The sequence below is a fragment of the Doryrhamphus excisus genome, chromosome 13, assembly GCF_030265055.1.
Source record: "Doryrhamphus excisus isolate RoL2022-K1 chromosome 13, RoL_Dexc_1.0, whole genome shotgun sequence".
In the NCBI taxonomy this organism is placed as follows: Eukaryota; Metazoa; Chordata; class Actinopteri; order Syngnathiformes; family Syngnathidae; genus Doryrhamphus; species Doryrhamphus excisus.
The window spans coordinates 2,652,308-2,678,691 of NC_080478.1; the positions used below are offsets into that span (position 1 = coordinate 2,652,308).

The window sequence follows — 26,384 nt, forward strand, 5'->3', positions numbered from 1 at the left end:
GCGTTTGTTCCAGAAGGTCCGGCTCTAACTAAAACGGATGCTAACCAAAGCCATGTTTCCCCATAAGAAATCATCTAAATCCAATGAAAATATTCACACAAAACATGTTTTTGTAGCTTTGCAGTGACAGTTTTCCATGCAGAAATCAATCCAAATACATATAGACGAGAAATAAAAAAAGGGATAAATGAACACTGAAGGTCACTTTTACTTTATTGAAGACACGATTGATGCGACACGGCCAACACCTTCCTGAGTTATTTCAAGTCAAGAGTTTTTCCTCTAACTTGCGTTTCTGTAACTCACGACCAAACATGAAGGTGATGTCCGTGTTCACATGGTATAATGTAAATTTGGTAATCCGGGTAGACCATGGTTCCACTGTAAAATGCACCACCCTAAATAACCTTTAATTTTACAGCACTTTTGTGCAACAAATGGTAGAAAGCTATAATGGCGTTTCCTTCCTTGCACTCAATTATACAGACACAAGAAGACAAAATGGTGTCATGACAGCGGCGGTGTGTGACGCAAACACAACAGTGAAGGTGTTTCAACATCAGGAAAGAAGGGGAGAGGCTTGTGATCCAGACCAGCACACGGAACTGGACCTCTTGGGTTGCTACCGAAGGTGACGCAGACGCAGGTGGGTGGAGGAGAGATGCAGAGGCCGGGGAGAGGATTGGACAGTGACGAGGAGGTGAAAGGACGACATTCTCCAGACGGCGTGCTCGTGGAGGGGGTGTGGTGTTAAAAAAACTGAAAAGGTATATTTACATTTTCGGTGTCCTCCCTCACCTCGAGAGTACCGCGCTTGGCTGGGTTGAGGACCAGGAAGCGCTTGAGGAGGTTCTCGCAGTCCGTAGACATGTAGAAAGGGATGCGGTACTTCCCTCGCAGCACCCGTTCACGCAGTTCCTGCAGGGGGGGGGGGGGGGGGGGGGGTGGAGGGTGGAGGAGTTGGTCGTGTGCACAAGCATGAGCGAGCCAATACGACATGATTAAGGTGACATCACGTCTCACCTTGAGGTTCTGTCCGTCAAAGGGCAGCGAGCCGCTGACCAGCGTGTAAAGAATGACGCCCAAACTCCAGACGTCCACCTCGGGCCCGTCATACTTTTTGCCCTGGAAGAGCTCAGGTGCGGCGTACGGCGGTGAGCCACAGAAGGTGTCCAGCTTGTTGCCGACAGTGAACTCGTTGCTGAAGCCAAAGTCTGCAATCTTTATGTTCATGTCTGCATCCAGGAGAAGGTTTTCAGCCTGCAAACAAGATGGAGGTCAAGGTTATAGCAGAAAGTAGCGATTTTCTACCACCACCTACAGGACTGGGGTGGAACAGTACTCTCCAACTCATCACCATTCAATTCCAGCAGAGAGCAAGTCTGAATGAAAGTGCTTCCATTGAGTTTATTTCTTGGCTTCGCTGTAATTTCTATTTAATTAGGTGTGATTCCATTCGAAACATCTGCTTGTGATCCCACGCTGCCTCAGGCAGAATAATTAGGAAGCTGACGCTGCGTGAATGAAGGTGTCATCTGTTACGCTGAGGAGGGATCAGACGTGGGAAAAACGGAAAAGCTCATGGCAGCACTGCTGAGCATTAAGTCTCAGCGCTTGCATGTCTCCGGTGTCACGGATCACTCATGGCATTCCATAAGGAAATATGGTGGCTCTCGTAGGCCATACCCATACGACCATCGGGAGGGGATCTTGTGCAACGCTCTAGACATGCTGGTTCTTGACGTTACACTCAAATGCATCACCAACGTGTGTCGGCTTCACTCTGACCTTTCCAGTCAATGTGAGTCAGACTTAATCAGCCACAAAATAAAAAAATAAAACACAATTTTCTTATTTTAACTCTTTTCACGATGGCACAGAGGAAGATAAGGGCTAATATCATCTGGGAGCTTTGCTGGACCTCATTTGTGTGCACGCTGATGATCATTACCTCAGTCGAGGCGGTCTTGGTCATCAATTTGCTATCTACAAAACTTTATTTAATATTATTTAATTTATTTGGGCAATTTACTGTTTACGCTGTACATTATGTTGTTCACATTCGGTGTCATCCATTTATTCTCCATATTTTCATTATTTCTTATTTATCTTCTTCTGGTATTATACGGGAGCCAGGCAACGATATTTCATTGGCAATTTCACTGCTGTGTTTTTGTGCAATGACAATAAAGGAAGTCTATCTATCTATCTATCTATCTATCTATCTACTGTTTTTCCACATACGGTGCACACAATTGAGCATTCAGATTGTGGGTCAAATAAAAAAAAAAGATAAATAAAATCTCCCAATATGCCAGTCTGCACAGAAAACACGTTGAGCACAAGTTAAAACACGGTCCTAATCAGCCTGGTTCTTCTTATGATGGTTAGGTATTTTTCCATAGATGGTCCCAATAGATTTTCGTGACGTCAGTCCATGCCTTATCTGATATGAAGTAAATGTGCTGTGCGTATGCAGGCTCACTAGCTGAAATGTCAAACCAAATTTAATCCAGATAGGATGTGTTCCGATGTGTGCCGTGTTCAGACTTTTATATCTGTGTCAAACCCCGTCATATCGATGTTGTTGATATCGATTTGTTGTGCTAATGTAGGATCTTACTGCATTTTGTACAACTCTGGATCTGGATGAAAATTGCCATCTTTTTAGCTAGTCAGACCCTAACTGGCCCTAAAAGCTCCTTCAATGGTGACAAATGCGAAGGTCTGTGTGGCTCAATGAGACAAGCCCTCATGAGGCCACAGTGCATTCGGCTTTGTTGAGCCTGCAGATCATTAGCGACAAAACTGGTTGTTCGGCCTTTGGGGAGATAATCTGCTGGCGATGTGGCATGCATGTGTGTGTGTGTGTGTGTGTGTGTGTGTGCGTTGTCCACACTCACCTTGAGGTCTCTGTGGACGATGCGCTTCTGGTGGCAGTACTGCACCGCCGATACGATCTGCAGGAGAGGAAAAAAGGAAGGAAAAATCTATTTTATCTTACACATTGTGCAAATGACACTTTGTTTTACGGCAATCAGTTATGCAAGTCAGTCCACTTCTTTATCCTCATTTTTGTGATTCATTGACAAATAGCGGCCTTGTTAACGTGTCAAATGACCTTGATTACAAAAGCCTTATTGGACGATGTGTGATTTATTAAGTCAGAGACAGATGATGATGATTGGACCAGCGCCTCAGGAAGAGAGCATCGTCTGTCTCTGGTGCAGAGGTGTGAAACCAGAGCACTGCAGAAAAGGGGAAAAGCTGGGTACCTGTCTAAATTTAGCTCTGGCCTCTTTTTCCTTCATTCTCCCATGTGCTACCAGGTAGTCGAAGACCTCTCCTGTGAAAAAAAAAACAGACAAAACGAAGCAGTGAGATAGATAGAAGATGGCAGGAAGGCGTCTTGCGTCGGCAGCTGTTCACCCCATGTGTGTGTTTCGAGGCACTTCCCCGAACGCTTCTTGCACATGGAGCATCTCCTGCAGGCACAAGCTGCTGCCAGTGCGAGACTCTTCCCTCAGCCCACACTTCTCCACACTTCCACAGGCCAAACGTGATGAGTGTGCGGCGTGTGGAAGCGCACGTGTGTGCTGATGGAAAACAGGAACTTAGGGGAAAAAAATGCCCAGAATCCTCAATATGCTAGCTCCCACTCAACACGTTGACCTGCGAGGGTGTCAGTCGACTTCAGAGGCCGAGAAATAGAACACATGGGCATTTTGACTCATCCGCTGAAGATGTTACACGTGCAGGGTACAGACACAGAGACATTTCAAAGCTGTATTGTTCTCAACTTTCATCAGTTGGGATGTACGTTGGAGACGCATTGGAGAGGCGATGTCCCTCAACTGGCCTGGAAAAGCCTCGGGCAAGCAGCCCGGGAGAGGGAAGTCACTTATCTGGACCTCGTACATGTGGAAGAAGAGCTCCGTTCCCCATCTCGATTGGACAAAAGGCAGCCCACTGCATTAGTCTTATCCGTTTATGTACAGTATCTCACCCAAAAACATATATCATATGATGTGCTATACATATCACTATATTGACAGTTACTATGGTACCCATTATGTCATTGTATGGTCAAAAAAAAAAAAAACTTAAACTATATTAGGAAAGCAGGAAGTGAACAAATGTAACAGTTACTACTTCTTCCTACTCCTTTTGGACACGTGGAATTGTGAACTGATTATGTGATGCATGTTCAAATGAAAAGAAATAAAACCATTACCATTACCAGGCGAATTTAACCACAGAAAAGGCTTTTCAAGCTCTGGCTTCTCCTCGCCACTATTAGTAACCATGAGTCCCATGAGCCAAAGATTGTGCAGTGTCTTTGTTTGTTTATGTCCTTCACTCAATGGGTAAGGTGTGGGAAATCAGTAGGCCTCCATGCTGTCCCAGACAAAAAGAAATACTGTTACAAAAGTACAGTTACACCCCTAGTAATGTTAACTTTAGTTGTGTACGATCTCAGCAAATTATGAAAAAACATGCTGTTTTCCTGTTGACATCCAGTATTTGTCACACTGTCAAATAATCAGCTCATTACAATGCAACAGAGAAGACGACCTATGACCTTTCCTCTCACTTTGAATGAAAAGTAATCAATGCTTCAGCTAAAAAAAAAAAAAAACAAGGCATTAGATTGACTTTATTAAGAACTAACGCAATTGGCCTCTGATCGGAGTGCCCATCTCAGGACTAATCCAATTTTGTCCCCAGACGGCCATCTTCACCGCCGCTTTTGCCTGCTGTCCCAACGAGACCTTTTCCCAAAAATCGATGGGAAGACATCTTGTGTAAGGTCGTTTGAGTGTGACATTGCATTGAATGAGAGCTGGATTTTGAAAGGAAAAGTTGAGAGTAGTTTTATGGATACAGGCACGGAATGGATCCAGTCTGAAGCAGCTTGTGTGTGTGCGCTTTAGAACAGTTTAGTCAATGCTCTTTGGATGCAACGTGCTGGGGAGTGGCTCACCTCCGCTGGCATACTCCATCACCAGGTATAGCGTCCTCTCCGTCTCGATCACCTCAAACAGCTTGACTGCAGGACACATGGAGGACAGACAACATCAGAGTGTGTGTGTGTGTGTGTGTGTGTGTGTCGTGACCATAAAAGAACGCCGCTCAATAAGAAGCGCGCTGCAGAGTTTGCGGCTATGAAAGCGTGGGAGACCGGCTAAAAATAGACAAGGTGGGATGGGAGACAAGTGGAGACAAGGACGCTTGGATGGTTTACTATCAGCCTGGTAATTATAAATCACAATCCCGCAGAGCATGTTATGGTGCACAGGAAAGAAATCAAACATAATTAGAGGCCAATCAAGCACCGCCGCAGGCAGTTTTTTTTTTTTTAAACCAGACATTTGTCATCTTTCTACGCAGGCCACATGAAGAATAATGGACATAAGCGGTGACATGTTTTGCTCTAAGGGCTTCCTGAAATATTTCACCGTGTCAATTATATTGTCATATTTATGTGACTCACTGCACGTCAACGCTGAGGAGTCAGGTGGATGCGGGGGAAGGGGGGGGGTTGCTACAGTTCAATGTGTGTCAGCCAGCAGGGGGCGGTTACAGCACGAGAGGGGTAAACAATCAACCAATCGAGATGGTGGCGGTCAACAGAGCATCAAAACGATCAAATTATATGGTAGGGTTGTCCAAAGTGCAGCATGAGGGCCATTTGCGGCCCACAGAAATAAAATTAAACCAAAATAGAGAAAAAACACAAAATGTAAAATGAGAAGAAGCTGAAACGTCGATACTAATTAATAATAAAACAAAGCTTTGTCTTTAATTCCATTCCCAGGGGACCGTACAGGTCAAAGGTGAAGGTGTTTCTCCAGGAATGGGGCTTGGATGAGAAGACACAAGTGTGTAACGAGCTAATTTATGTGTCACGGGCCATACATACATACATACATGCATATAATTGAATGTATGAAAAACACTGCAGTATAACCAGACCAATCAAGGTAATTATATTAAAAAGGTACACCCAAGTTGTGTCATGAATGTGCATCAGAGAGGATAAAGGTCAAGAAAACCTGTTCTCCTGGAGGATAACTTGAACTTAATTTTATCTGAGGCGACTTGAACAGCTCACTCACCGCTTTTGATCACACATCACGTTCTCTACCATTAAATCACGACATGGTTACATCGACTCCCTCATCCTCTCTCTGTGTCGCGTTCAGAGGAGCGATCGCTTTATTCTGCGTGGACTAATCTGGACACCTGAAAATAACCTTGTGTGAGATGTACTTACCGATATTGGGATGATTCAAGATCTTCATTATTCTGACTTCTCTGAAGAGCTGAAAAAAACATGCACATATTTTCAGTACAAATCAAATAGGAAGCACCATGTATATCAGGTGTCCTCACTGTTTTGTTTTGTTAAATAATACTGGCCCTCGGTGGCCCTTGGACAAATGTAAATGAGCACCCCCCAGCAGCTCTTCTCTCCTGTTCAGACATGGATTGTGAGTACATTGAGGAGTACTTTAAGCGTGGCTTTACAAGTGATGAAATACTTCATTTGCTGGTCAATTCACATGGAATTGTGCCCAAATGGCATAACAAAGACATCAAATAACGGCAAATAAAATTTCATGGTACAGGGAAGTTGTAGCCAACACCTTTCCTGACACAGAGCAAATCTGTCTAGCATGTAAGGGCATTTAGATCAACAATACTATCTGCCCCAATGGCTGGACGGGACAACAAAAAAAAAAAAAAAAAAAAAAAAAAAAAAAAAAAGGAATTGTACCAAGCAAACGCTCATGTGGCGGTTAGCCATTTTGCCAAATGACAAAGACGACCGTGAAAAAGACAGCACCTGCGGCACATGCGCAGTTAGTATCTCATAATTTCAACTTTTTATGTAGTTATTTCAACCTTATAGCTCGTTATTTCGACTTTTTATCTCACTATTTCCACTTACAATTGGGATATTTTTTTTTCCAGTGGCGGAAACGGGCTTCCATACAATTCTAAGAAATTCAAGAGGAAAAAAAAAACTTTCTGGCAGCCATTTAAGAAAAAGTGACCAACGGTACCAAGCTGTGGTGACCACTGGACTAGGGCTGCAACTAGCGATTATTCTAATACTCAATTCATCTGACAATTATTTTTCTATTAAAATAATAATTTCTGCCTCTTTATCCAAAAATAGTATATTTGTCCTGACAGACGATGAGACAATGTTAAATAATAAACAAATCTAAATGTTTGTCAAATAGCCTCAGTAAAAAATACAATCGTGATCATTTTCTTAGTTCATTAAGAAACTTGTGTCAATGAATTGAGGTGAGGCCATAATGGACCAAATCTGAAGTTTAAAACCAAATTAACTAGGGTACATTCATAACAAGAAAATTTAAAAAATATTCACTTTTTAGTGGCTGAAATCCGAGAATAATAACATATTTAAATAAAAAAAAATGATTCATCGATTACCAAAATAGTTGTACATTAATTGGGTAATCGATTATTTGTCGATTAATGGACTTCCTAATGATGTTACGGGTGAAATTCACAAGATCTCGTGGCACTCTTGTGGAGTTCTTGTACTCGACGGTTTGAGGTTTAGGAGTGGCAAAAAATGAAATAATAAATTCAATATAATTCCGAACAAAGCCTTCGAGACGTGCCAAGCAAGTTGTGTGACTTCCACGGGTCCCGGGTGTAATTAAAAGACATTCATTCCATTTACAATATGGTTTAATCCAGTCGGCAAATACATATGCGCATTAAGGTGCCTTGTATGGTTTATTAGCATTGATGGGTGTTTTGTACATGTCTGCTATGAGTGCACATTTAGAAAGGACACTGTTGGCTCAGAGATGCAAACATTGATATCTGTGCTTGCCAATGCCAACACGCTTGTCAGGGAAATGTAACCGCATCGTCTCCGGAAAACCTCTGCCGCAGGAGAAGACAGGTGAGTTGCAACGTGATGCGCGTTAACAACCGGCGTCGACTCTTTGACGTCACACAGGAGGTCTAACACACTTCAACACGCTATCAGACTTCAGCCGGAGCTGCCCGGAGAGAGCCCAGAAGGCTTTCGGCGCTTATGGCGTATGTGAATCCAGGAGCACAGAGGGTTATTCATTATTGATCGCTCGGTACTACAGCACACTCTCGACCCTTCCATTAGATATTACATCAATATTTGACCAGCCACCGATAGTGCTGGTTAGCTGACGTGTGCGTTTAGCCAGATGCACAAATGTCTCTAATGGACACAATGCTTTTATTTTTCTATTGGAACTCATCATGTTTGTGCGTGAATTGACTTTAGCACAACACTACTGATCCAATACAAACATACTGTAGTTGTATTTTAGTCCTTCTGCAACCAGACAGACTGGTCTCTGAGAAGTGGAGCAGAGCAGAAACGGGCCTCCTGACACCTGGACGGGTTGAACAACACCCCTCCGAAAAGTTGCATGGGAACACTTTGTCAGGTATGCGGGGCCGTAAACGCAATTAGTGGGAAAACATGCAAGATGATTCACTGCATGAAGCGAGCCTAAGCTGGAGGATGCGGTCATTCTGCCGCAATGGAGTTATGCGAGGGGGTCTTGTGATTGACACGCAGAGCACTCCTAGGGCCACAAATTGAGGGCCACTCCTGCCAATCCGCCAATTTACTGAAAAAACTCCAGGGTTATGCCTCTCAACTTTGACTAGCACGGCATGTGATGCCAAGCGGTGGAGCTCGTAAACACAAGACTGTTAGATGGGCCAGCAGGATGCCGGGAGCAAATACGATCCCACCGGTTGGGAAACAGAGAGGTGACGCCACACAACACGTGCACACGGCCTACAAATGACGTGCATGTGCACATATTTACTGGCTACAGCGCTTTGACAGTATATTATTTTCCAATAGAATAACAGCCCTTATTAACGAAGTGGCATGTATTTTACATGTTACTCAATGGAATTATTTTTTCCATCATTGCTTCGGTTTGGGGGCTGCACGATGGTCGAGTGGTTAGCGCGCAAACCTCACAGCTAGGAGACCAGAGATTAATTCCACCCTCTGCCATCTCTGTGTGGAGTTTGCATGTTCTCCCCGTGCATGCGTGGCTTGTCTCCAGGTACTAAGGTTTCCTCCCACATTCCAAAAACATGCTAGGTTAATTAGCCACTCCAAATTGTCCATAGGTATGAATGTGAGTGTGAATGGTTGTTTGTCTATATGTGCCCTGTGATTGGCGGGCCACCAGTCCAGGGTGTACCCCGCCTCTCGCCCGAAGACAGCTGGGATAGGCTCCAGCACCCCCGAGACCCCTCGTGAGGATAAGCGGCAGAAAATGAATGAATGAATGAATGCTCGGATTGACGGTTTGTCACTGCCACTGCGCTCCTGGTAAAAGATGTTAGTCTGAATCCCTGAGCTATCAAATCACTTATTAATCAAACAGAATAAACACTCCAATTCAGATTTATTACTCCAACCACACCAAGAGCCTAAGAGGGTACTTAGTAGAGAGTAGACCTCTGCCAAGGGCAAACAATAACAGACGGTGTGTCGGCTTAAATATCACTAAGGGGTGTCTTCAAACAACTTTTTCCACTTCCGATACGAGTATGACTAACACCTGATTAGTACAGACCTATTCTGTATGAAAAGGTCCGGTACGATACAGAATATACAATAAACTTGACCTTGTTGAGGTTGCCATGCAGCACACAGTGGAACAGTGTTTATATTTAATCCAACGCCCCCAATGTCATCCACCTTTGCTTAACCTTTGACCCAGTGTATCTCCCGGGTCCGCAATGGAGCGCTGAGTGAACTTGCACTCCTTACTATTGGGAACAGTAGCTGAAAATAAGACGACATCCGCAGCCCCACCTTGTCGTTACATAAGGGGTCAGATCAGCGGCGGCAGCTAAAAGCTTCGAGCGAGATAGCTGGATCCCAGGGCAAGCAAACAAACTTAAGTCTGTGATGACATTTGGTCAACATCTGCCTCCAAATAAGGCTGATCCAGCCGTGCTGCATACACATCAAAAACACAGGAAAAAGTCAGCTACACCCCTCGAGAAAAACGACAACAAGCTTGATGAAGTGAGGTAGGCAAGCACAGCGTCCCCTTGGGAAGAAAATCTAACCATCATCTAAATATACCCTCACCAGCGGATGTGTAAATGTTGTCAAAATGAACAAAAAGGGCCGATCTGCAGGATTTAAGCCTGTATTCAATCCTGGAGCTTTGCATCGTTGACATCAGTGGTGACGCTCATCTGTCTCGGATTTGTCAACTCCTCATCAGCAGAATGGGCGATGAGGTGAAACTTGTGTATTTATAGACACACACCACTTTGAGTTTCACCATTTCATGTGAAAAAGTATTTTAAGGTTGCTCTAATTCCTTAAAATAAACACCAGTTAAGATCAAGCTCCCTGGCAACTCTGTCCTAAAATCAACAAGTGGACAAAAAAAGTGGACAAAAGAGACCCGGCTAGCATTGTGTGTGTGTGCGTGTGCGACACTGTCATGACTCAGTGCTTTTTTAGGGAGCCTCTGACATACAAAAGGCCACAATCAATGGAGCTTTGGAAAAACTGATGGAAAACCATCGCCGGTCAAGCAGACGGGGGCCTGCTGGGCGTCGCCACACGGCTGTCCAGCAGCCATGTACCAGCAGTGGTCAGGGCGGCGTTGTTCAGCCCGGTCCCTATGATGACTAAAAGGCCTCGGGACCTGTTGTCGCACGCTCGATAAGCCCTGACCTCCCAGCAAGAGACAGAAAAAAAACACACACAACACACCAACACACACTTCCTGGCCAGTCCAAAAAGACAATGGCAGAATGTTCACGCTGCGGCAAAGCAATGTTAAGAGCGCAGCAATCACACAACCTTCAAGTAACCTCAACATTCCTGACCGGTCTACACTGGCACTGGCTAAAGTTTAGACCCTACAACAGGGGTGTCCAAACTTTTTCCAGGGAGGGCTGCCAACATAAAGATTAAAGCAGTGGTATCCAAAGTGGGAACCAGCAGGAAGGAGACTGCACGGCAAGGGCTTCCTTGCTCTGTGTGCATCATAGCAACAAAAAGTACGCCTGAATGATAACTTTGTGCATTACAAGTGCCCCCCCCCACTGCCCCAGCGGTGAAAACCTGTCACCGTGAGTGGAGATTCACCCGAAAATGAGGCTTTATTGTTGGCGGTATGTATTTTTCTATTTCAGATTCTATTAAGAGTGTGTGCCTATTACAGCGGCGTTGTTTTATCCATCAGCAACACCAGCAAACGCTGGGATTTTATTGTTGGCGCACAGCAGCAGCGGCGACGGAGACGCGGCATTAAAACAGATACACGTCACGGTGTTCCAATTGCTGTTTAGCCACATTTTCTGTCTGTTTTTTTAACGTTGAATTTTTCCTTGTCCTTCGTTGTATTTGAATTATCGTTGCAGCTCTAAGCTACAGCATGACCCCGCGACCCTAGTCGGGACAAGCGGTATAGAAAATAAACCAATGACGAAAAAAAGATATACCTAAATAGGGCTGCACGGCGGTTGAGTGGTTAGCACGCAGATCTCACAGCTAGGAGACCCGAGTTCAAGCCCACCCTCGGCCATCTCTGTGTGGAGTTTGCATGTTCTCCCCGTGCACGTGTGGGTTTTCTCCGGGTACTCCGGTTTCCTCCCACATTCCAAAAACATGCTAGGTTAATTGGCCACTCCAAATTGTCCATAGGTATGAATGTGAGTGTGAATGGTTGTTTGTCTATATGTGCCCTGTGATTGCCTGGCCACCAGTCCAGGGTGTACCCCCGCCTCTCGCCCCAAGACAGCTGGGATAGGCTCCAGTGAGGATAAGCGGTAGAAAATGAATGAATGAATACCTAAATGTTTGTCGATTAATTGAATAATCGATTAATTGTTGCAGCACTACCGTTCCACCCCTGATTTTGACTAATATTGGACTCTGATGGATGGTTGACTGCTGATGCTGAATAATGTAAATGTGAACTTGGTCAAAATATGCGGTGACACAGATCAAAACACGCGTCTGTTTTGCTCCTCCTCGAATGTGTGGCGACAAAGGAGAGCTCCTCGCCGGCCAGCAAAGGGAGCATTCGCTCTCTCGCTTTCTGTACCGCCATTTGCATGTGAAAAGCTGCTTTTTAATTTGCTTTAAACTAACAAGTTGAACATGACTGTAATTCCCAGCTGCGGGACAACCAACAACGGGGGGAGAATGTCTGGAGGTCCCCTCTCACAGTTAGACAACATCGAGACTAATGTAAAGGTCATGTCCACAGTAGGCAACCATGCTGTCTCTATTGGCTTTCCACTTATAAATGTCCGTGTCCATCTCAACGTCAGATAATAATAATAATAAAGATAATAATAAACAACAGACAAGACCCCCCCCCTTAAAAAACATGACCTCATTTGCAGCTACACAAATCATAGCCAGTCTGTCGCTTCATGAATTAGTGAGCGTGTCGTGCACGTGAGTGAGGGGCGCCTACCTTCTGAAGGCTGTTTGGGTTTAGTTGCGTCTTGTCTATTATTTTAATAGCCACCTGCAGAGAGAAGACAGCAACAACAACAAAAAACATGAGACATAAGAGAGAAGGAATGTTTAGAGGAAAGCAAATGCGAAAATTGTGAAAACAGAGAGCCTGGAGGAAGAAGGAAATAGGGAAGGTAGGAACACCCCCCCCCCCCCCCCCCCCCCCCAGTCAGAGGAGAAGAAGCTTCATTTCACACATTTGGAGGCTGAGGTGCCGTTTCCATGGCGGCAATTTCCTTATAAAAGGCTTCACTTTGGCAGCTGGACAACTTTACTCCCTGCTGTTCGTTAGCAAGCTACGCCTTGCTTCATTGAGACGTTTTCTGACCATAATGATACTCACGCTCAGTATGTGCAATATTCATGCTCCACGTGCAATATATTAAGTTCCAAGTGCAGTGTTGTTATAATGCCTCATATTTAATTCACTAGCAAGAGCTCATAGTGTATATACTGGTCATATATTTCATATTATCTTGCAAACTGTATTTGTATATAACTCTTGGTAAAATTGTTAATTTGTTAATACTTAGGTCGTTTATTTTTATATTGTGTATTTTGTACTGCTTAACTGATTCTGTTCTCTTGCTGCTGTGCAATGCAAATTTCCCCACTGAGGGACGAATAAAGGTATATCTTATCTTATGTCCGCAGTCATTTCCAAATTTTGGGTTAGGGTTAGGGTTTTGCTGGGATTGTAAAAATGCACGTTACACAGATTGTAAAGTCTAATGTTCTGCTCTTTTCGTATAATGTGGCTTTGCCCTCCATGATACATGAGACAGTGCATGCATGTTTGTTGTCCTCCTCTCTCTCTCTATCAAACAAGCTGTATTATAGAGAGTTCACTCTGTGCATCGGTCTCAACACCTGGACTCGTTGAATGAACCGAGCCAGCCGTCATTGAGTCCCTTTGTCCCAGTTGAGAGAGACGCATGTATAAAACACGACCTCATGTTACTTTCAGCTTGTTGGCGCATCGTCATTTTATGACAAAAGCAATTGAATAAATAGTAGAAAACATCTTATTGTGCACCACATGCATTGTGCTGCGTCCACAAGGTGTACTTTGACCCAATTCCACCAACGTAAACTGCGTATTTTACATAAAATCGACACACAATGTCAACTTCTGAGTATTTCCAGGTTATTTCTTCATTTTTTTCTGTAAATATCCAGCCAATAATGAAAGTGACACTGATTTAAAATCAGAATTATGGCGGGGTGTCCATGATATGCCTTATGTTGGCTTTCCACGCGCGTTTCATTTATTTGATACAAAAGCTATGCTTGAGAAATTAAGTTTATTGCTTTTGTACAGAGTACTGGCATTATTATGGCATATATTATCATTACATTCATAAAAAATGGTGTCAAAACAATATTGACAATAATATTGTTTAATCTGCGACAATTTCTATCAACCAGCAAAATTTGTTATCGTGACAGGCCTGCTTGCATTGCGTATTGCAGTATTTGTTTTATTTTGCACAAACGGTGTTTATTTGTGAATTGATCCAGTGGCATCACAGTAAAAGAAGCATAAAGTGTTTATGACATTGAGAGGAGAGCTGCTACCAATATCGGTATAGGATCAATAAGAAAGATAAATCTCAGTGACTAAATTAAATTGGTTTGCACTCCAGTCAACTCTTAAATAAAAGCCATGTTTATGGTCTTGTGCCATTCGTGGTAACAAGCAAAAGTAAGTGCTTAATTGCGGCTTTGTCGGTTTGTGACGTGCACAATAAATCAAATGATAAGGCTCGTCTCACCTCTCTGCCCGTGAGGATGTGTCGGGCCAGCTTGACCTTGGCGAAGTTTCCTTTCCCAATGGTTTTGAGGAGGCGGTAGTTTCCCACGTGCGGCTGTTGTGGCTCCTCCGAGCTCCGAGACCGCACCCCAGAGCGGGACGAGCGCGAGCTGACCTCCTGTCGGCCATTGCTGTGAGACGTGTGCTGCAGAAGGAAGGAAGGAAGGAAGGAAGACACCTTACTTTAGCGTGCTGGACTTCCTGCTGGACCAATGACACGTGTTGTGGTGACGAATGGCTACATTTCCAAAGCAGGGCTCCAGACTCTTAAAATGAGTAAATATTCCCATTTCCTCTCATTTTCATTGTGTTACTGATAAATATTTGACTATTAAATGGCAACTGTCCTCTCTGACCACCCTGTTCAAGTCCCTTGGTGGCATCACATACATTATAAGGCCATTACCTCCTGTCTCCCCGTCTCCTTTCATCTTCTTTGGGAGTTAATGACAGTTGAAAAATTAGCTCATTTGCTGTTGGAGTGGAGTGGTTAGCGCGCAGGCCACACAGCTAGGAGACCCAAGTTCGATTCCACCCTCTGTCACCTCTGTGTGCATGTTCTCCCCGTGCATGCGCGGGTTTTCTCCGGGTACTCCGCTTTCCTCTCACATTCCAAAAACGTGCTAGGTTAATTGGCGACTCCAAATTGTCCATAGGTATGAATGTGAGTGTGAATGGTTGTTTGTCTATATGTGCCCTGTGATTGGCTGCTGGCCACCAGTCCAGGGTGTACCCCTCCTCTCACCCGAAGAAGACAGCTGGAATAGGCTCCAGCACTTTTATCTGGTCGCACATGCACGGGTCGATGAAAAAAAAATATCGCATTTTAGTCGCCAAATGAGACCACTGAGATGCAGTCAGCAGCCCTGCAAAGTCCTCATCATCATAATGATTTTCATCAATGGAGAAGTTTGGAGATTAACAACTGATTCAAAAATAATCCTCAACATTTTCATCATTTTAATGGCGGGAAAAAAAGTGAAAGACGTCCCCGAGTCAACTGACAGTGAAACAAAAGCACGTGATTGAAGAAAAACAAAATGACATGAGAAAGTCGAAGTGTCATTGCCACAAATCAATAAGGCCATGTTCAAGTTTAGAAGTTACGACGGTCAAGAAGCAGACAGTTGCTGTGTCTCGAGTACAAATGGGAATTGGCAAGTAGATTCATATGGGTCTAAAGAGAGAATAATACATCACAGAGCAACTACACTGTAAGTCAACACATCCAAAACCTGGAAATGGCCCAATACATTACTACGTACACCAGCAATCAAATGAGGAGCCTTCTTAACCTGTAACCTGTTTCAAATCGCTTCTAAATGAACAAAATTTGAGGGAAAAGTGTGTGAAAGGCGTCCAAACCAAGTCATCAAGTCATTAGCTTTACATTAACCTAGGGCTGTCAAAAATAACCCGGGAATCGGTAGTAGCTAAATTATTTCACTTTTTACACGAACGCATGCACATCATTGCAAGCCACGCCTCTTTTATGACACAGTGTGGCGTCCGCACTGACTCACACAGAGAGTCGGTCGGACACTCATCCTGAACTTCGTTCTGATCTGAACAAATCAACAGCCGTGCAATTCCAACACCACGCATGTATCTCCAATAAGTGGCTATTGTTAGCACTCGCTTTGTGACTATTAGTGTGGAACTACAATTTGCTGCATAAGTATGCTCTGGAATCTAATACATTCATTCATTCATTCATTTTCTACCACTTATCCTCACAAGGGCTGAGGGGGTGCTGGAGCCTATCCCAGCTGTCTTCAGGCGAGAGGCGGGGTCCACCCTGGACTGGTGGCCAGCCAATCACAGGGCACATATAGACAAACAACCATTCACACTCACATTCATACCTATGGACAATTTGGAGTCGCCATTTAGCCTAGCATGTTTTTGGAATGTGGGAGGAAACCGGAGTACCCGGAGAAAACCCACGCATGCACGGGGGGAACATGCAACATGCAAACTCCACACAGAGATGGCCGAGGGTGGGATTGGCTGTGAGGCTGTGAGGCCTGTGTGCTAACCACTCGACGACCGTGCAGCCGGAATCAAATACATACAAATATATATATATATATATATATATATATATATATAATTTTTTATTAAATGCAGCAAAAATGGTGATTAATCATGACAAATTCAATTAGAAAACAGATTAATCTGAATATAAATGTTAAATTGACAGCCCTGCTTTAAATGCGAGTTCCATCTGTCTGGTTAGTGACATATCTACCTGGAGGAAGGATCAACCGTGTCCATTTCAGCACAACTAACAAAACTTGACGCTTGCACAAAGAAGTGGGGTTCCTGAACAGCAAATGCCAATATGAGAACATCCTGCGTGGCGTACACGGAGATGTCAAACAGCTCGATAGGAACCTAATTAGTCAGGTTGCGTGTTTAATTTCAGAGTTGTCATGTGTGCTTTGTTGCTGGGTGAGGCTCTCACAGCACATTGATTTCCTTTGTATTGGTGCTCTGTTGAAAAGCAATGTTGGACCTCTGCTTGATGAATTAAAAACTGACAAGAGATCTGTATCAACCCAAATGGGGGTGATGCTTTGTAGGGCCACGCCCGGACTTGCAGAACACCTCCCACCCCCACTGAAACTGGGCCCAAATTGATGTTGAACAGAATGTAAGTGCATCGGAAAGAATGACCAAGTAAGAAACCTCATTTAAAGTCAAAACGACAATCACAAATTCAGCTACAGCACAGTTGGTAGCAAGCTCACGAGACAACAACATTATCAGGATCCACGAGTTCACCACCAAAGGAACCACAGACATTTAAAGTGGTAATGTCACATGTTGGCTTGAGGGCTTTACAAACACAGAACCATGTAGGACTTTGCCCTGACGGTCCCCCTATAGCCCAAGACAAACATCCTTAAAAGCCAGCCGACATCCTGATTCTGTCGTTGCGGTTCTGAGGTTTACTCACAAGGCTGCAGTGCCTCCTTGCTGCCTGCGCGCCCGTCATGTCGCCACCTGAAAGCCCACTGGATGTCCGATGATGGCCGAACTCCCACAACTCCACTTCCAACTTCCCAACTCTGAGCTGATAGCCACAGAGACCCAGAAAGGAGGGAATATGTATGTGTATGTATGTGTGTGCGTGTGTGTGTGTGGGGGGGGGGGGGGGGGGGGGGGTTAACCAGTCTGCATCAAGCCAGCTACAGGCTGGAAACTGCGGCGAGGAGCTTGCCTTTCAAAATAATAGCATCCAAAACCATGTAGTCTCAACCCTTCACATTCAACCACAAGGAAGACTTTTATTGTCTGTAGTGCTTTCCACACAGCTTGGGCCATCAACTCCACAGTCGTGCATCCATCAATCTTAACACCGACACCCGAGCCAGATTATTATTTTTCCATAACGAGAGTGTGAGCCAAGGACCACAGCGGGGAATCCAAATATCGTTTTGTCCTTCATAAAACAGTCTTGCATTCACTAGCAAATTCCAAGGGATGATTGTGATTTTTACATCTTAAAGATTTTGACAATTACCAAGTACCAGAGATGTTGCCCACTGAACATCTTCCTTGAGAAACATTTTTTTTTCGCTACATCCGACCTACACATTCCTTAAGTGCACAAATGATTCACCTCTGATTCATGTCACATTGTTAAACAATAAAAGCCTGCAGGGTTTTTGATTCAAGGTGCCACCAAATCCATCCCCAGGACGGCTCACATCTCGTCTGGCTGCAGGGTCTCTCAATGACATGACATCCCTGACACGGATCGATTAAATTTCACCACATCATCTTATCGAGCCGACCGCAGCATTTGTTCAGTCTAGCCGTTATCTCCTGCTGCCTCCTACTGTGATGACTCACAAGATTCCAATGATAGCATATGGAGAAACTGCATTGCTGCCGTTGTTCAGATTGTTTTTTTAAAGGGTCATAAAAGGTCAGAATGAAGTAAAACTGAGAAATTATGTGAAAGAGACAAAAGAGGAAGAAATAATTGTAAAATAATTTAATAGCTTACCGTTTTAATGGAAATACCACAATAAGATCACTTCTAAACGATGAACCAACGACTTACGACATGAGTGACTTTACTTTATTCTGAAAATTCTAGGCGGAAATCCTGCTGATTGTTTTGACCAGTGAGTCTGGCAGGGTGTTCTGTTGGTCACAATTGGGCGGGACTAATGAGGCCGTATTTAAAACGTGAACGGGCTCTAAATGTGATTGACAATTCAACTAGCCAACCAGAGGCCAGAAGACAGCAGTACCGTCAAGCACAGTCCTGTAGTTTTGTTCACGACTGGGCCTAAAGTGTCCCAAACGTATCCTACTGAGAAACTGTTGTTACAAAACTTGACACTCGCAAACCACAGTACAATTGTGACGTAAACAAGCATAAAGTTATATACGAAAGGCCTCCGGGTACATTTTGCCCCGAAGAGGAAGCGATTGTTTAAGTTGCCCGACAAAGTGTGCCCAGTCGAGAGGAACAACAAGCGATTATTGAGTCCCATAATGCAGCAAACACTGCACTTCTGTGTGGGAAAATTCACACGCTATAAGCGAGCAGTAGCTAAATAACCGCATAAACAAGCGAGTATACTCACACTTTCTGTCGCCTTCTCGTTGACGGTGGGCAAAGGAGTTTTTGTTGACATCTTTAGTTGTGAGGATCGTTCCAGAGAGCAACCTAAAGTCCAGTGACACCTTGTTCAAGCCGACAGAGGAAAGGGGGGACACTTGCAGAGTCTCAGCATGAATCGCCTCCGTGTTCAAGCCCAGCACACTTCTGGAGCCAAGCAAAAAAAATCAACCCTCGCTGTAGGAGTTAGCAGTTAGCCTCTGTCGGCTACTTGCCTAGCGGGCACACCCCGCACACGACCTGGCTTCGACTAGAACCAAATCTCCGTCCGTTCGGGTGAAGCTAACTCCGCCGACGGTCAGGCGCTGTCGGTCGCTACTTCCAAAAAAACCGCCCCGGGCTTCTTTTCCTCTCTCCACAACAGCAAGTCCGCCTAGCAACGACGAGCCATGGCCTCAAATGTCACACGTCGGTGAATCTAGTGAGGGTTCAGATGGGCTTGATGGTCGAAATACTCGCCGTCGGCTCGTTCTCTTCCATCTCCGGCGGCCCAAAGTGGAGCGAGGCTGTCTGTTTTAGGTGGGACCAAAATGGCTACTCAGCGGCTGGGCTGGATTAGGAGGCGTTCAAGGACCTCTCGCTGGCTCCGACATACACGTTTTTAGAAACCATGACACACACCACCGTTTTTAAATAATATCCAGTGATACAAGGCATTTTAATTCACGATCACGTGTATGTACATGTATATTTTAAATGTTTTCTCGTCCACCCGGCAGGGAACTTCTACAAGCTTGAGTCCTCCACCAGAGGCCCAGGAGCTTGAGGGTTCTGTGCAGGATCTTAGCTTTCTCAGAATTGCGCTCTTTTGAGCTCAGAGTTGATCCTGGTATGTACCGGTGGCACAGTTGCCTTCGCGTCCCGCATTTTTTTCTAGTTCTTCCTTCAGCCCTTGGTATGTCCCCAGCTTTTCGTGTCCCTTCTTCCGGATGTTGCCATCATTAAATCGACCTCGCACGATTGACTTGACAACCGTTATTTGCTAGTTTCCGACAGCCGCTGAAGGCAGCATTAGCGCGCCTATCTGAGCAGGAGGAGGAAGTGAGGAAACTGACCTCAGTCCCATCGAGAGTCGAGCTGTCAACACACACTGCAAACTGGGAAGCTTTGCGACTGCTTTTTTAGGCTCGCACTTGTACGTGAGACATGGCTGGATGACCAAGCAAAAGCGTACATTAGAGAGATAAATCCTGTCCATTCCCAATTTGGACCTCGCTATGGTCATGATTTTAACCCTTTATAACAGTAGTTTTCTGAGGTTTCCCTTGCAGTATGTTACTGAAAAAATGTGAAATAACCATAAATGCAAGTTTATAAAAAGACGTATTTAAACTGCTTTTTTGTGTGGAAATGTTTGGCTTTGTTGCTGAAAAAAATGTGAAAATTCTAAAGTAAAAAAAAAATGTATACATACGATTACCTTTCATTGAAAGCTTTGACTTTGTTGTATTCCACTAGATCTTTCAAGTAAAAGGTATTCCTTTCGCCACAAGACTTCACCAATGCTTTAATGGCCCTTTATTGTACCATACTTATTGAGATATTGACTGTTCCAACTACAAACTAAGCAATTACCATACGTCAAAGTTTTCTATTGCGCTTCCTGGTGTGCAGCTTCCTCATCAGTACTACGCATCATCACCAACTGACACCAATAACCAGAGCCATGTTGTGGATAGCAAAACATTCATTCTTTATTAACTGGAAAAATACAAGGGGACCAGCAAAGTGCACTCCAATGATCCCAAAACACCCATGATGATTAAAATCCCCCAAAGCCACGTCATTTCAAGAACTGAATACATGTCTAAGTGACAGAGTGAATATGCAGCAAGTTAGCGAGTGCTACATTATGTCATGCTGCAAGCCGGTGAGGAATAGAGTGGAAGGGGTGTTACAGGTAGTTACAGGGTGGTGCTAGGGTTCCAACAGCTTAGGTCAAAAATCTGAACTGAGTAAAAGCCACAAAAATGAGAAAGCATCATTCTCGGAGCGTCTCAGATGGCGTCGATATCTATGTCGTCCTCTTCTTTTTCAGGCGTGTCTGCTTTCACAGTCTCCACTGTGAGCTCACGGGCCGAAGAGGAATAAACCACCTGATGGGGAGGAAAAAGACAAGTCAGGGGACTGACTGTATGATGTTGACAACAATAACGTAGAACCTGCGCCGCTACATATAAACATATATTTTATTATTCCATCTAAAGACAGGGTTGGAAGGAAGCGACCGATTTGCTGTGGCGACCCCTGAAGGGAAAAGCCGAAAGAGAAAGATTAAAACATCTTCCAGCACCGACCTCAACGTTCTCATCGTCTTCTTCCGCCTCTTCCTCGCTCCCCTCACTCTCCTCCTCTGCCTCCTTCAGCCACTTGACAAAGGGTGCAGCCTTAGCGTGGATCTCTTTAGCCAGTTCCTTGGAAACATACTTCTTAGAAACCTGCCGACCAAAAAAAACACAAAAAAAAACCCACAAGCGTATCAACATACTGATTGACCATAAAGGCAGCAGTAATGGACATCCCATCACCTTCTCAGCCCAGGCAAATATGACGTCCTCCTCCAGCAGATCGGCATCATAGAGATCTTTGAGGATGATGGGAACTCTCTGCAAAAGCTGAACTTGGTGCAGCTTCACCACACACTCAAATCCTCCCAGCAGGTACTTCTGGGCCTTCTTGTTGTTGTGACAGAACTGGGGACACAAAAGGAAAACCTCTGAACATGTCCACAGGGAAGGTTGCCAGTTGGGTGAGCGTAAGACGTACCCGCAGGAAGTGACGCTTGTACTTCTTGAGCTGCTCGCGGATATTTTCGTCGAAGAGCAGCTCGCTGAGGATGAGCGGGCCCATGGCCTTCACATCCAGACGCTCTGCCTCAGCCAGGATATCCTTGTCGGCCGCATCAATGGTGCCGCTCTCCTTCCTTTGCTGGAGAGACAAAAATGTCACAAATTTTACTTCAAGTGGCTTTTTGGAGTTGACAGTTTCATTATGAAAACATCTTTAAAAAAAGCTGAAGAGGATCGCTCTAGAACACTGACTTTGACAAAGTTGTAGAAGAGGTTCACTCGCTCCTCTAGAGGTTTCTCCAGGTCCTCACTGAGCGTGAGGTTCTTGGCGTGGTCGCTGATCTCCTCCATTCGCCTCCTCTGAGCCTCCTCGGTGGTCTCCTCACCCCAGTCTTCGTCGTCGTCATCTCGTTCCTGACACACACACACACACACACACACAAAAGCAGTGACACAAAATGCAAAGAAGGAAGCTCATGCACAAGAGGGCAGTGAACGCACCACAGCCTCAGGAGCATCAAAGTTCTCTTGGTTTCCAGCCTCTCCGCTTCCAGAGCCGTTTTCCTTATCCTTCTTGCGATTCTTCTTCTCTTTCTCCTTCTTTGCAGATGCAGACCCACTATCAGTGGCCTCTGCCAAGGGAGAAATTAATAATGCATAAAAATATGAAAAATTCCTATGCAGTCCTCATTCAGAACTCAGTCTCACCTGGTGGGTTTTTAAGGATGAACGTGCAGAGTTTGTGCCTGGTGTCTAGCATGCCGCGGTACCCACATGCCTTGCAGGAAGTGCCAATGGTTTGTTTCTTGGGATTCACATTCTGCGGGACCACAGCATTCATAAATGACAAATAATTCACATGCCCTAGTAAGTTCCCATATGCTCCCACAATTAACTTAAAGGGTTCGCCATGTGGTTATCTGGGCTGGCATTGACCCACATAGGCTGTGAAACATTTACCAGGTCAGTTTCTGGGTTGTCACACTCGGTACACAGCACAAATCTTCTGATGAACCCGTCAAGCATGTCCTGCAGCTTGTTCGCCTCATGGGATCCGTTGACGATGTAGCGGTCGTTTTTGGTATCAAACTGGGTCTGAGCACCGAGTTCACAGCCAAAAAACTTGGTCGGGTCTGAAAACGAAAGATTGTCATCACTGCTGGGAAATATCAACCACAAAAGTTCAGGTAATGTATAAAGAGTAAAGCCTAAATTATACTCCAGCGCCACAGCACAATCATGCGCGACACCGCCTGGCTCAGCACCCTCCGGATGACCTGCACCTCTATCAAGTTCACACTAACAGCAATGTGGCCCGCAAAGCTGTGAGCTGTCAACTTTTCTTTGTACATCGCTTCCTTTTTCCCTTGCACAGAAGCGCAAAAAAGTCAGCCATTACAAAAGAAACAAAAAAGGATGGAACCGAAGGTCGAGCCAAGAAATGTGCAAACATGAATACCGACACACTACATTGGTTTAATGCGAATGTCGCTTTAGTCGCCATTGTTTACTACAGTGGAAGCTAATCAGCTAGCTAGTTAGAGAAAATTGTTTCTCACTCACTGCCCATAGCGTTTTGGTGGGGAATTGCACGTCAAGCACTTGCCCCAGGCTCAAGCACTATAATTTGATCAGGACACAATCACAAGGGCTGGTCGGTCTAGGGATTTTGGCGTTGCATCGTTCAACCTCAATAATAATTCTTGTGATTGAAAAAGTACAAATTAAAACACTAGACCACATGTTACATTAACCAGTGAATGTGACGTACATGTTGGAGGCCTGTTCAGCGCCTTTGCAACATCAACCATGTTGACAATGACCGTCTTGATTCCATTCCCTTTGCCTTCCACCTGGAAGAGAACAACATGGATATTAAATCGACAAAGTGCAACGAAGCTCAGCGTGGTGAGCATCTTGGGGCATCAGTGCACTTCCCTTACCTTGGCAATCAGACGGGGCATTTTGTAGCGATAGAACTGGTCCGACACGCTGCGGTTGACGTTGACAGACATTTTGGCTGAATGCTAGCACTATCAGTAAGATAAGAGGTTGTTGGTTGGGGATTTTCCGGGATCTTCTGTCTGGAAAAGAGGGGATGACATAAACGACTGCAAGCGTGCTCGGTCTCTGACATGAAAAACGCTGTGCCGCTGTGGCCGCAAGCTCCCCGCTTGAAGGCTAGATTTCCACCACACAGGTTCCGACGGCTGCGCAACAGCTCTGAAAGACAAAAGGGGAGGGGGGGAAAAAGTTGATTAAACTGAGACAGTGGAAAGTTATTTATGGTAAACATCACGAGAAGCCACCAGTATAATTCACTTTACTCATTTGGTGACTAATCTAGTCTGATTCTCAAAAGAATTAAATGTCAGGAAGGCTGCAGTTTAACTTTCTCTTCGAGCTCCAGATCCCCAAGTCGGTTTGTGTGCGCCATAATCACCTTAAAAATTAGGTATTGACAATTTGAGCACTTAGAAATCTGAGATTATTGAAAATGATCAAATTGAAAGACAAAAAATAAAAAGTAGATTCATCTTTGCCTGAGGGAACTGGCCCTAAGGAAGGGATAGTGTGTAGTCCTTCACTGCCGCACGTCTGTGGGTGTCACTGAAGCTTCTGTTCAGACTCACAAAAAAAAAAAAAAAAAACAGCTGACAAGTAACAAAAAACAAACCACCCCTTGATCCAGCAGAGGACAAGCAGATTAGGGCAGAAGAAAAAGAAAAACAAAATACCAGCTGCAAGTCTGAATGGCTGCTGCGGCTTTTTGTGCCTAGAAAAATGCAAAATATGTTCCTAAAGGCCCATTATTGTGTTGGAGGGGGGCATTTGGCGTTACTACACACAAGGCTAGCTCTTGTTAGGTCACCAACAACAGGCCTACCGACTGCTAAACTGAAATACAACATCAGTATAAGCCTGTATTAGAATTACAGCGACAACTATTTTAAACACGGCAAGTCTATTTTGGCAGCGGCACCGTTAAATCCGTTGCTGGAGGAGTTCCGATGGTCTATTTCTGAGGCGGCTGGTTAGCTTAGCCTACTTTAGCTTAGCTAGCTACTTGGTGCAGAGTGCGTCATCCAGTCAATGCACACGAGTGACTGGGAGGCGCCATTTTGATAGCTCGCTAAACAAATATTGCACATAAGACATTCCCTGTGGCCATGTTCATTTTGCTGCCATGTGCCTCTAAGTTGTGTTCTTAAATCTTAACTTAAAAAATTAAACGTGTGACTTACCGTTTTCGCAAAACAAAGACATAAACAACGCTGATCGTCCAAGAGCCGCAGTGAACGCTGGTCGATGACTGCCGCTGGTCTTGTATCGATTGCAGCAGGGCTTCTTGGTGGGTTAGTTGTGAGGAGGGGATGTACAAGTTCTCTTAAGCGTCCACACGACGAATGGGCCAAGTTTTAAGAAAGCACCGCTGTATCTGGGGTGTCCGCTGGGTGTCGAAACCTTTGAGGGAAGATGCGTAATTTTATCCACACAGGAAACTGAGAAAACGGCCAATGTTAGCAACAGTCATCGAAAGTGGTGCCAGTAGTTTGACTCAAAACATAAAAAATAGTCAAATGGGTCTAAAACTCGACGATGTGCATCTCCTGGTGCTCCGTTCTGGCCGGAAGCTTCTGGGTTTACCGTTAGCTTCGACTGGAGGAGTAACGCTTATGCAAGCACATGTTGTATCGTCATTGAGCCCGCATTTTGACAAGCCCACGATCGACTAATATCAAAGCGGAACTCAAAGATTAACCCCAACGACATTAAAAACAAAATATCCACCATTAAAAGGCACTAAGTAGATGGGATTTGCGAATGTCTTCCAGAACGTAGTCCAGGCCCCAACTTCCAGGAAATAGTCGTAGGCCAGATGCCACACAGAAGAGCAGTGACGTCGTTAGTAGTTTCAATACCGTTCGACGAAGACGAAAGAGACCAAAACACAACAGACATTAAAATTATTTAGTCGCGGTGTATTAAACCAGTTAAACTATGACTCTAACCATATAACCTGTGTGAGCCGAGCAACGTGTTACAGACCCATTAATTCAGCTTACCTCTCGAATGTTCTGCGAAGTACTGCTACAAACGTCGCTTTAACCACCCAATCATGTGTAAATTCCCGTAGGCGGCACACGGTGCTACTTCCGGTCGAAGCGTTTGCCGATGTTCTGTTTACTGAACTAAATATTGAATGTGTGATTAAATGCCGTTTTAAATGCACACATAAACATTATCACGTACACAAGTAAACATTTGAAGAGATGTGACTTGGAATTCATTTAGCACACGTTCATTATTCGAGCTTTTATTTTGAAAAAGGGTTGTTAAAAATTAAGCCCAGTGTTGCGCTTGCCAGATTTGTGTTCTGTTTCCTGATTGGCTGAGAGAGTGACGCTGTACGCACGTAGGCGCTTCCTCAACTTGACTAGCACAACAGCGGAATAGAAGATGGTAGTGATGGTGAGATGAAGCCCCACGAGGCTTCGAACCATTTCAGTCAACTGGTTCGAGAATGGATTCATTTCTTGAAGCTTCATGTGCACACGAAACCACCTGCTGGCC

At 44.7% G+C, this 26,384-nt stretch overlaps 2 protein-coding genes across 12 annotated transcripts in view; both read right to left on the reverse strand.

Annotated features, from left to right (window-relative positions):
- mark3a (MAP/microtubule affinity-regulating kinase 3a) overlaps positions 1–19,578 on the reverse strand; it is a 30,132-nt gene extending 10,554 nt beyond the window's left edge. For 3 of the 11 annotated variants that reach the window (XM_058090009.1, XM_058090010.1, XM_058090012.1), the window contains exons 1-9: positions 18,986–19,578; positions 14,341–14,523; positions 12,522–12,575; positions 6,278–6,326; positions 4,985–5,050; positions 3,276–3,346; positions 2,904–2,960; positions 1,024–1,260; positions 778–918 (exon numbers count right to left, since the gene is read on the reverse strand). In XM_058090009.1, coding sequence (XP_057945992.1) covers positions 778–918; positions 1,024–1,260; positions 2,904–2,960; positions 3,276–3,346; positions 4,985–5,050; positions 6,278–6,326; positions 12,522–12,575; positions 14,341–14,523; positions 18,986–19,036 — 909 coding nt within the window. In that variant the 5' untranslated portion in view covers positions 19,037–19,578. The remainder of the gene's footprint in view (positions 1–777; positions 919–1,023; positions 1,261–2,903; positions 2,961–3,275; positions 3,347–4,984; positions 5,051–6,277; positions 6,327–12,521; positions 12,576–14,340; positions 14,524–18,985) is intronic. The other 8 variants (XM_058090019.1, XM_058090013.1, XM_058090015.1 and 5 more) reach the window with 6 other exon arrangements.
- Positions 19,579–20,689: 1,111 nt separating this feature from the next.
- Positions 20,690–25,992, reverse strand: eif5 (eukaryotic translation initiation factor 5). The gene is made up of 12 exons (XM_058090388.1): positions 25,877–25,992; positions 25,055–25,274; positions 23,753–24,032; positions 23,581–23,662; positions 22,770–22,942; positions 22,518–22,629; positions 22,311–22,441; positions 22,062–22,223; positions 21,787–21,948; positions 21,549–21,713; positions 21,318–21,458; positions 20,690–21,116 (listed from the first exon to the last, which is right to left on the reverse strand). The coding sequence occupies exons 3-12, from the start codon at positions 23,822–23,824 to the stop codon at positions 21,018–21,020; spliced, it is 1,299 nt and encodes a 432-aa protein (XP_057946371.1). The 5' UTR covers positions 23,825–24,032; positions 25,055–25,274; positions 25,877–25,992; the 3' UTR covers positions 20,690–21,017.
- Between the last annotated feature and the right edge of the window lie 392 nt (positions 25,993–26,384).

Bases quoted from the DNA above. Each gene is read 5' to 3' on its own strand.
- eif5 (XM_058090388.1), bottom strand. From the start codon at position 23,824: ATGTCTGTCAACGTCAACCGCAGCGTGTCGGACCAGTTCTATCGCTAC. The intron at 22,943-23,580 runs GTACGTCACATT...TTTCGTTTTCAG, and splicing joins GCTGAACAGGCCTCCAACAT to ACCCGACCAAGTTTTTTGGC. The intron at 21,714-21,786 runs GTACGTCTTACG...TTGTGTCCCCAG, and splicing joins ACAAGCGTCACTTCCTGCGG to TTCTGTCACAACAACAAGAA.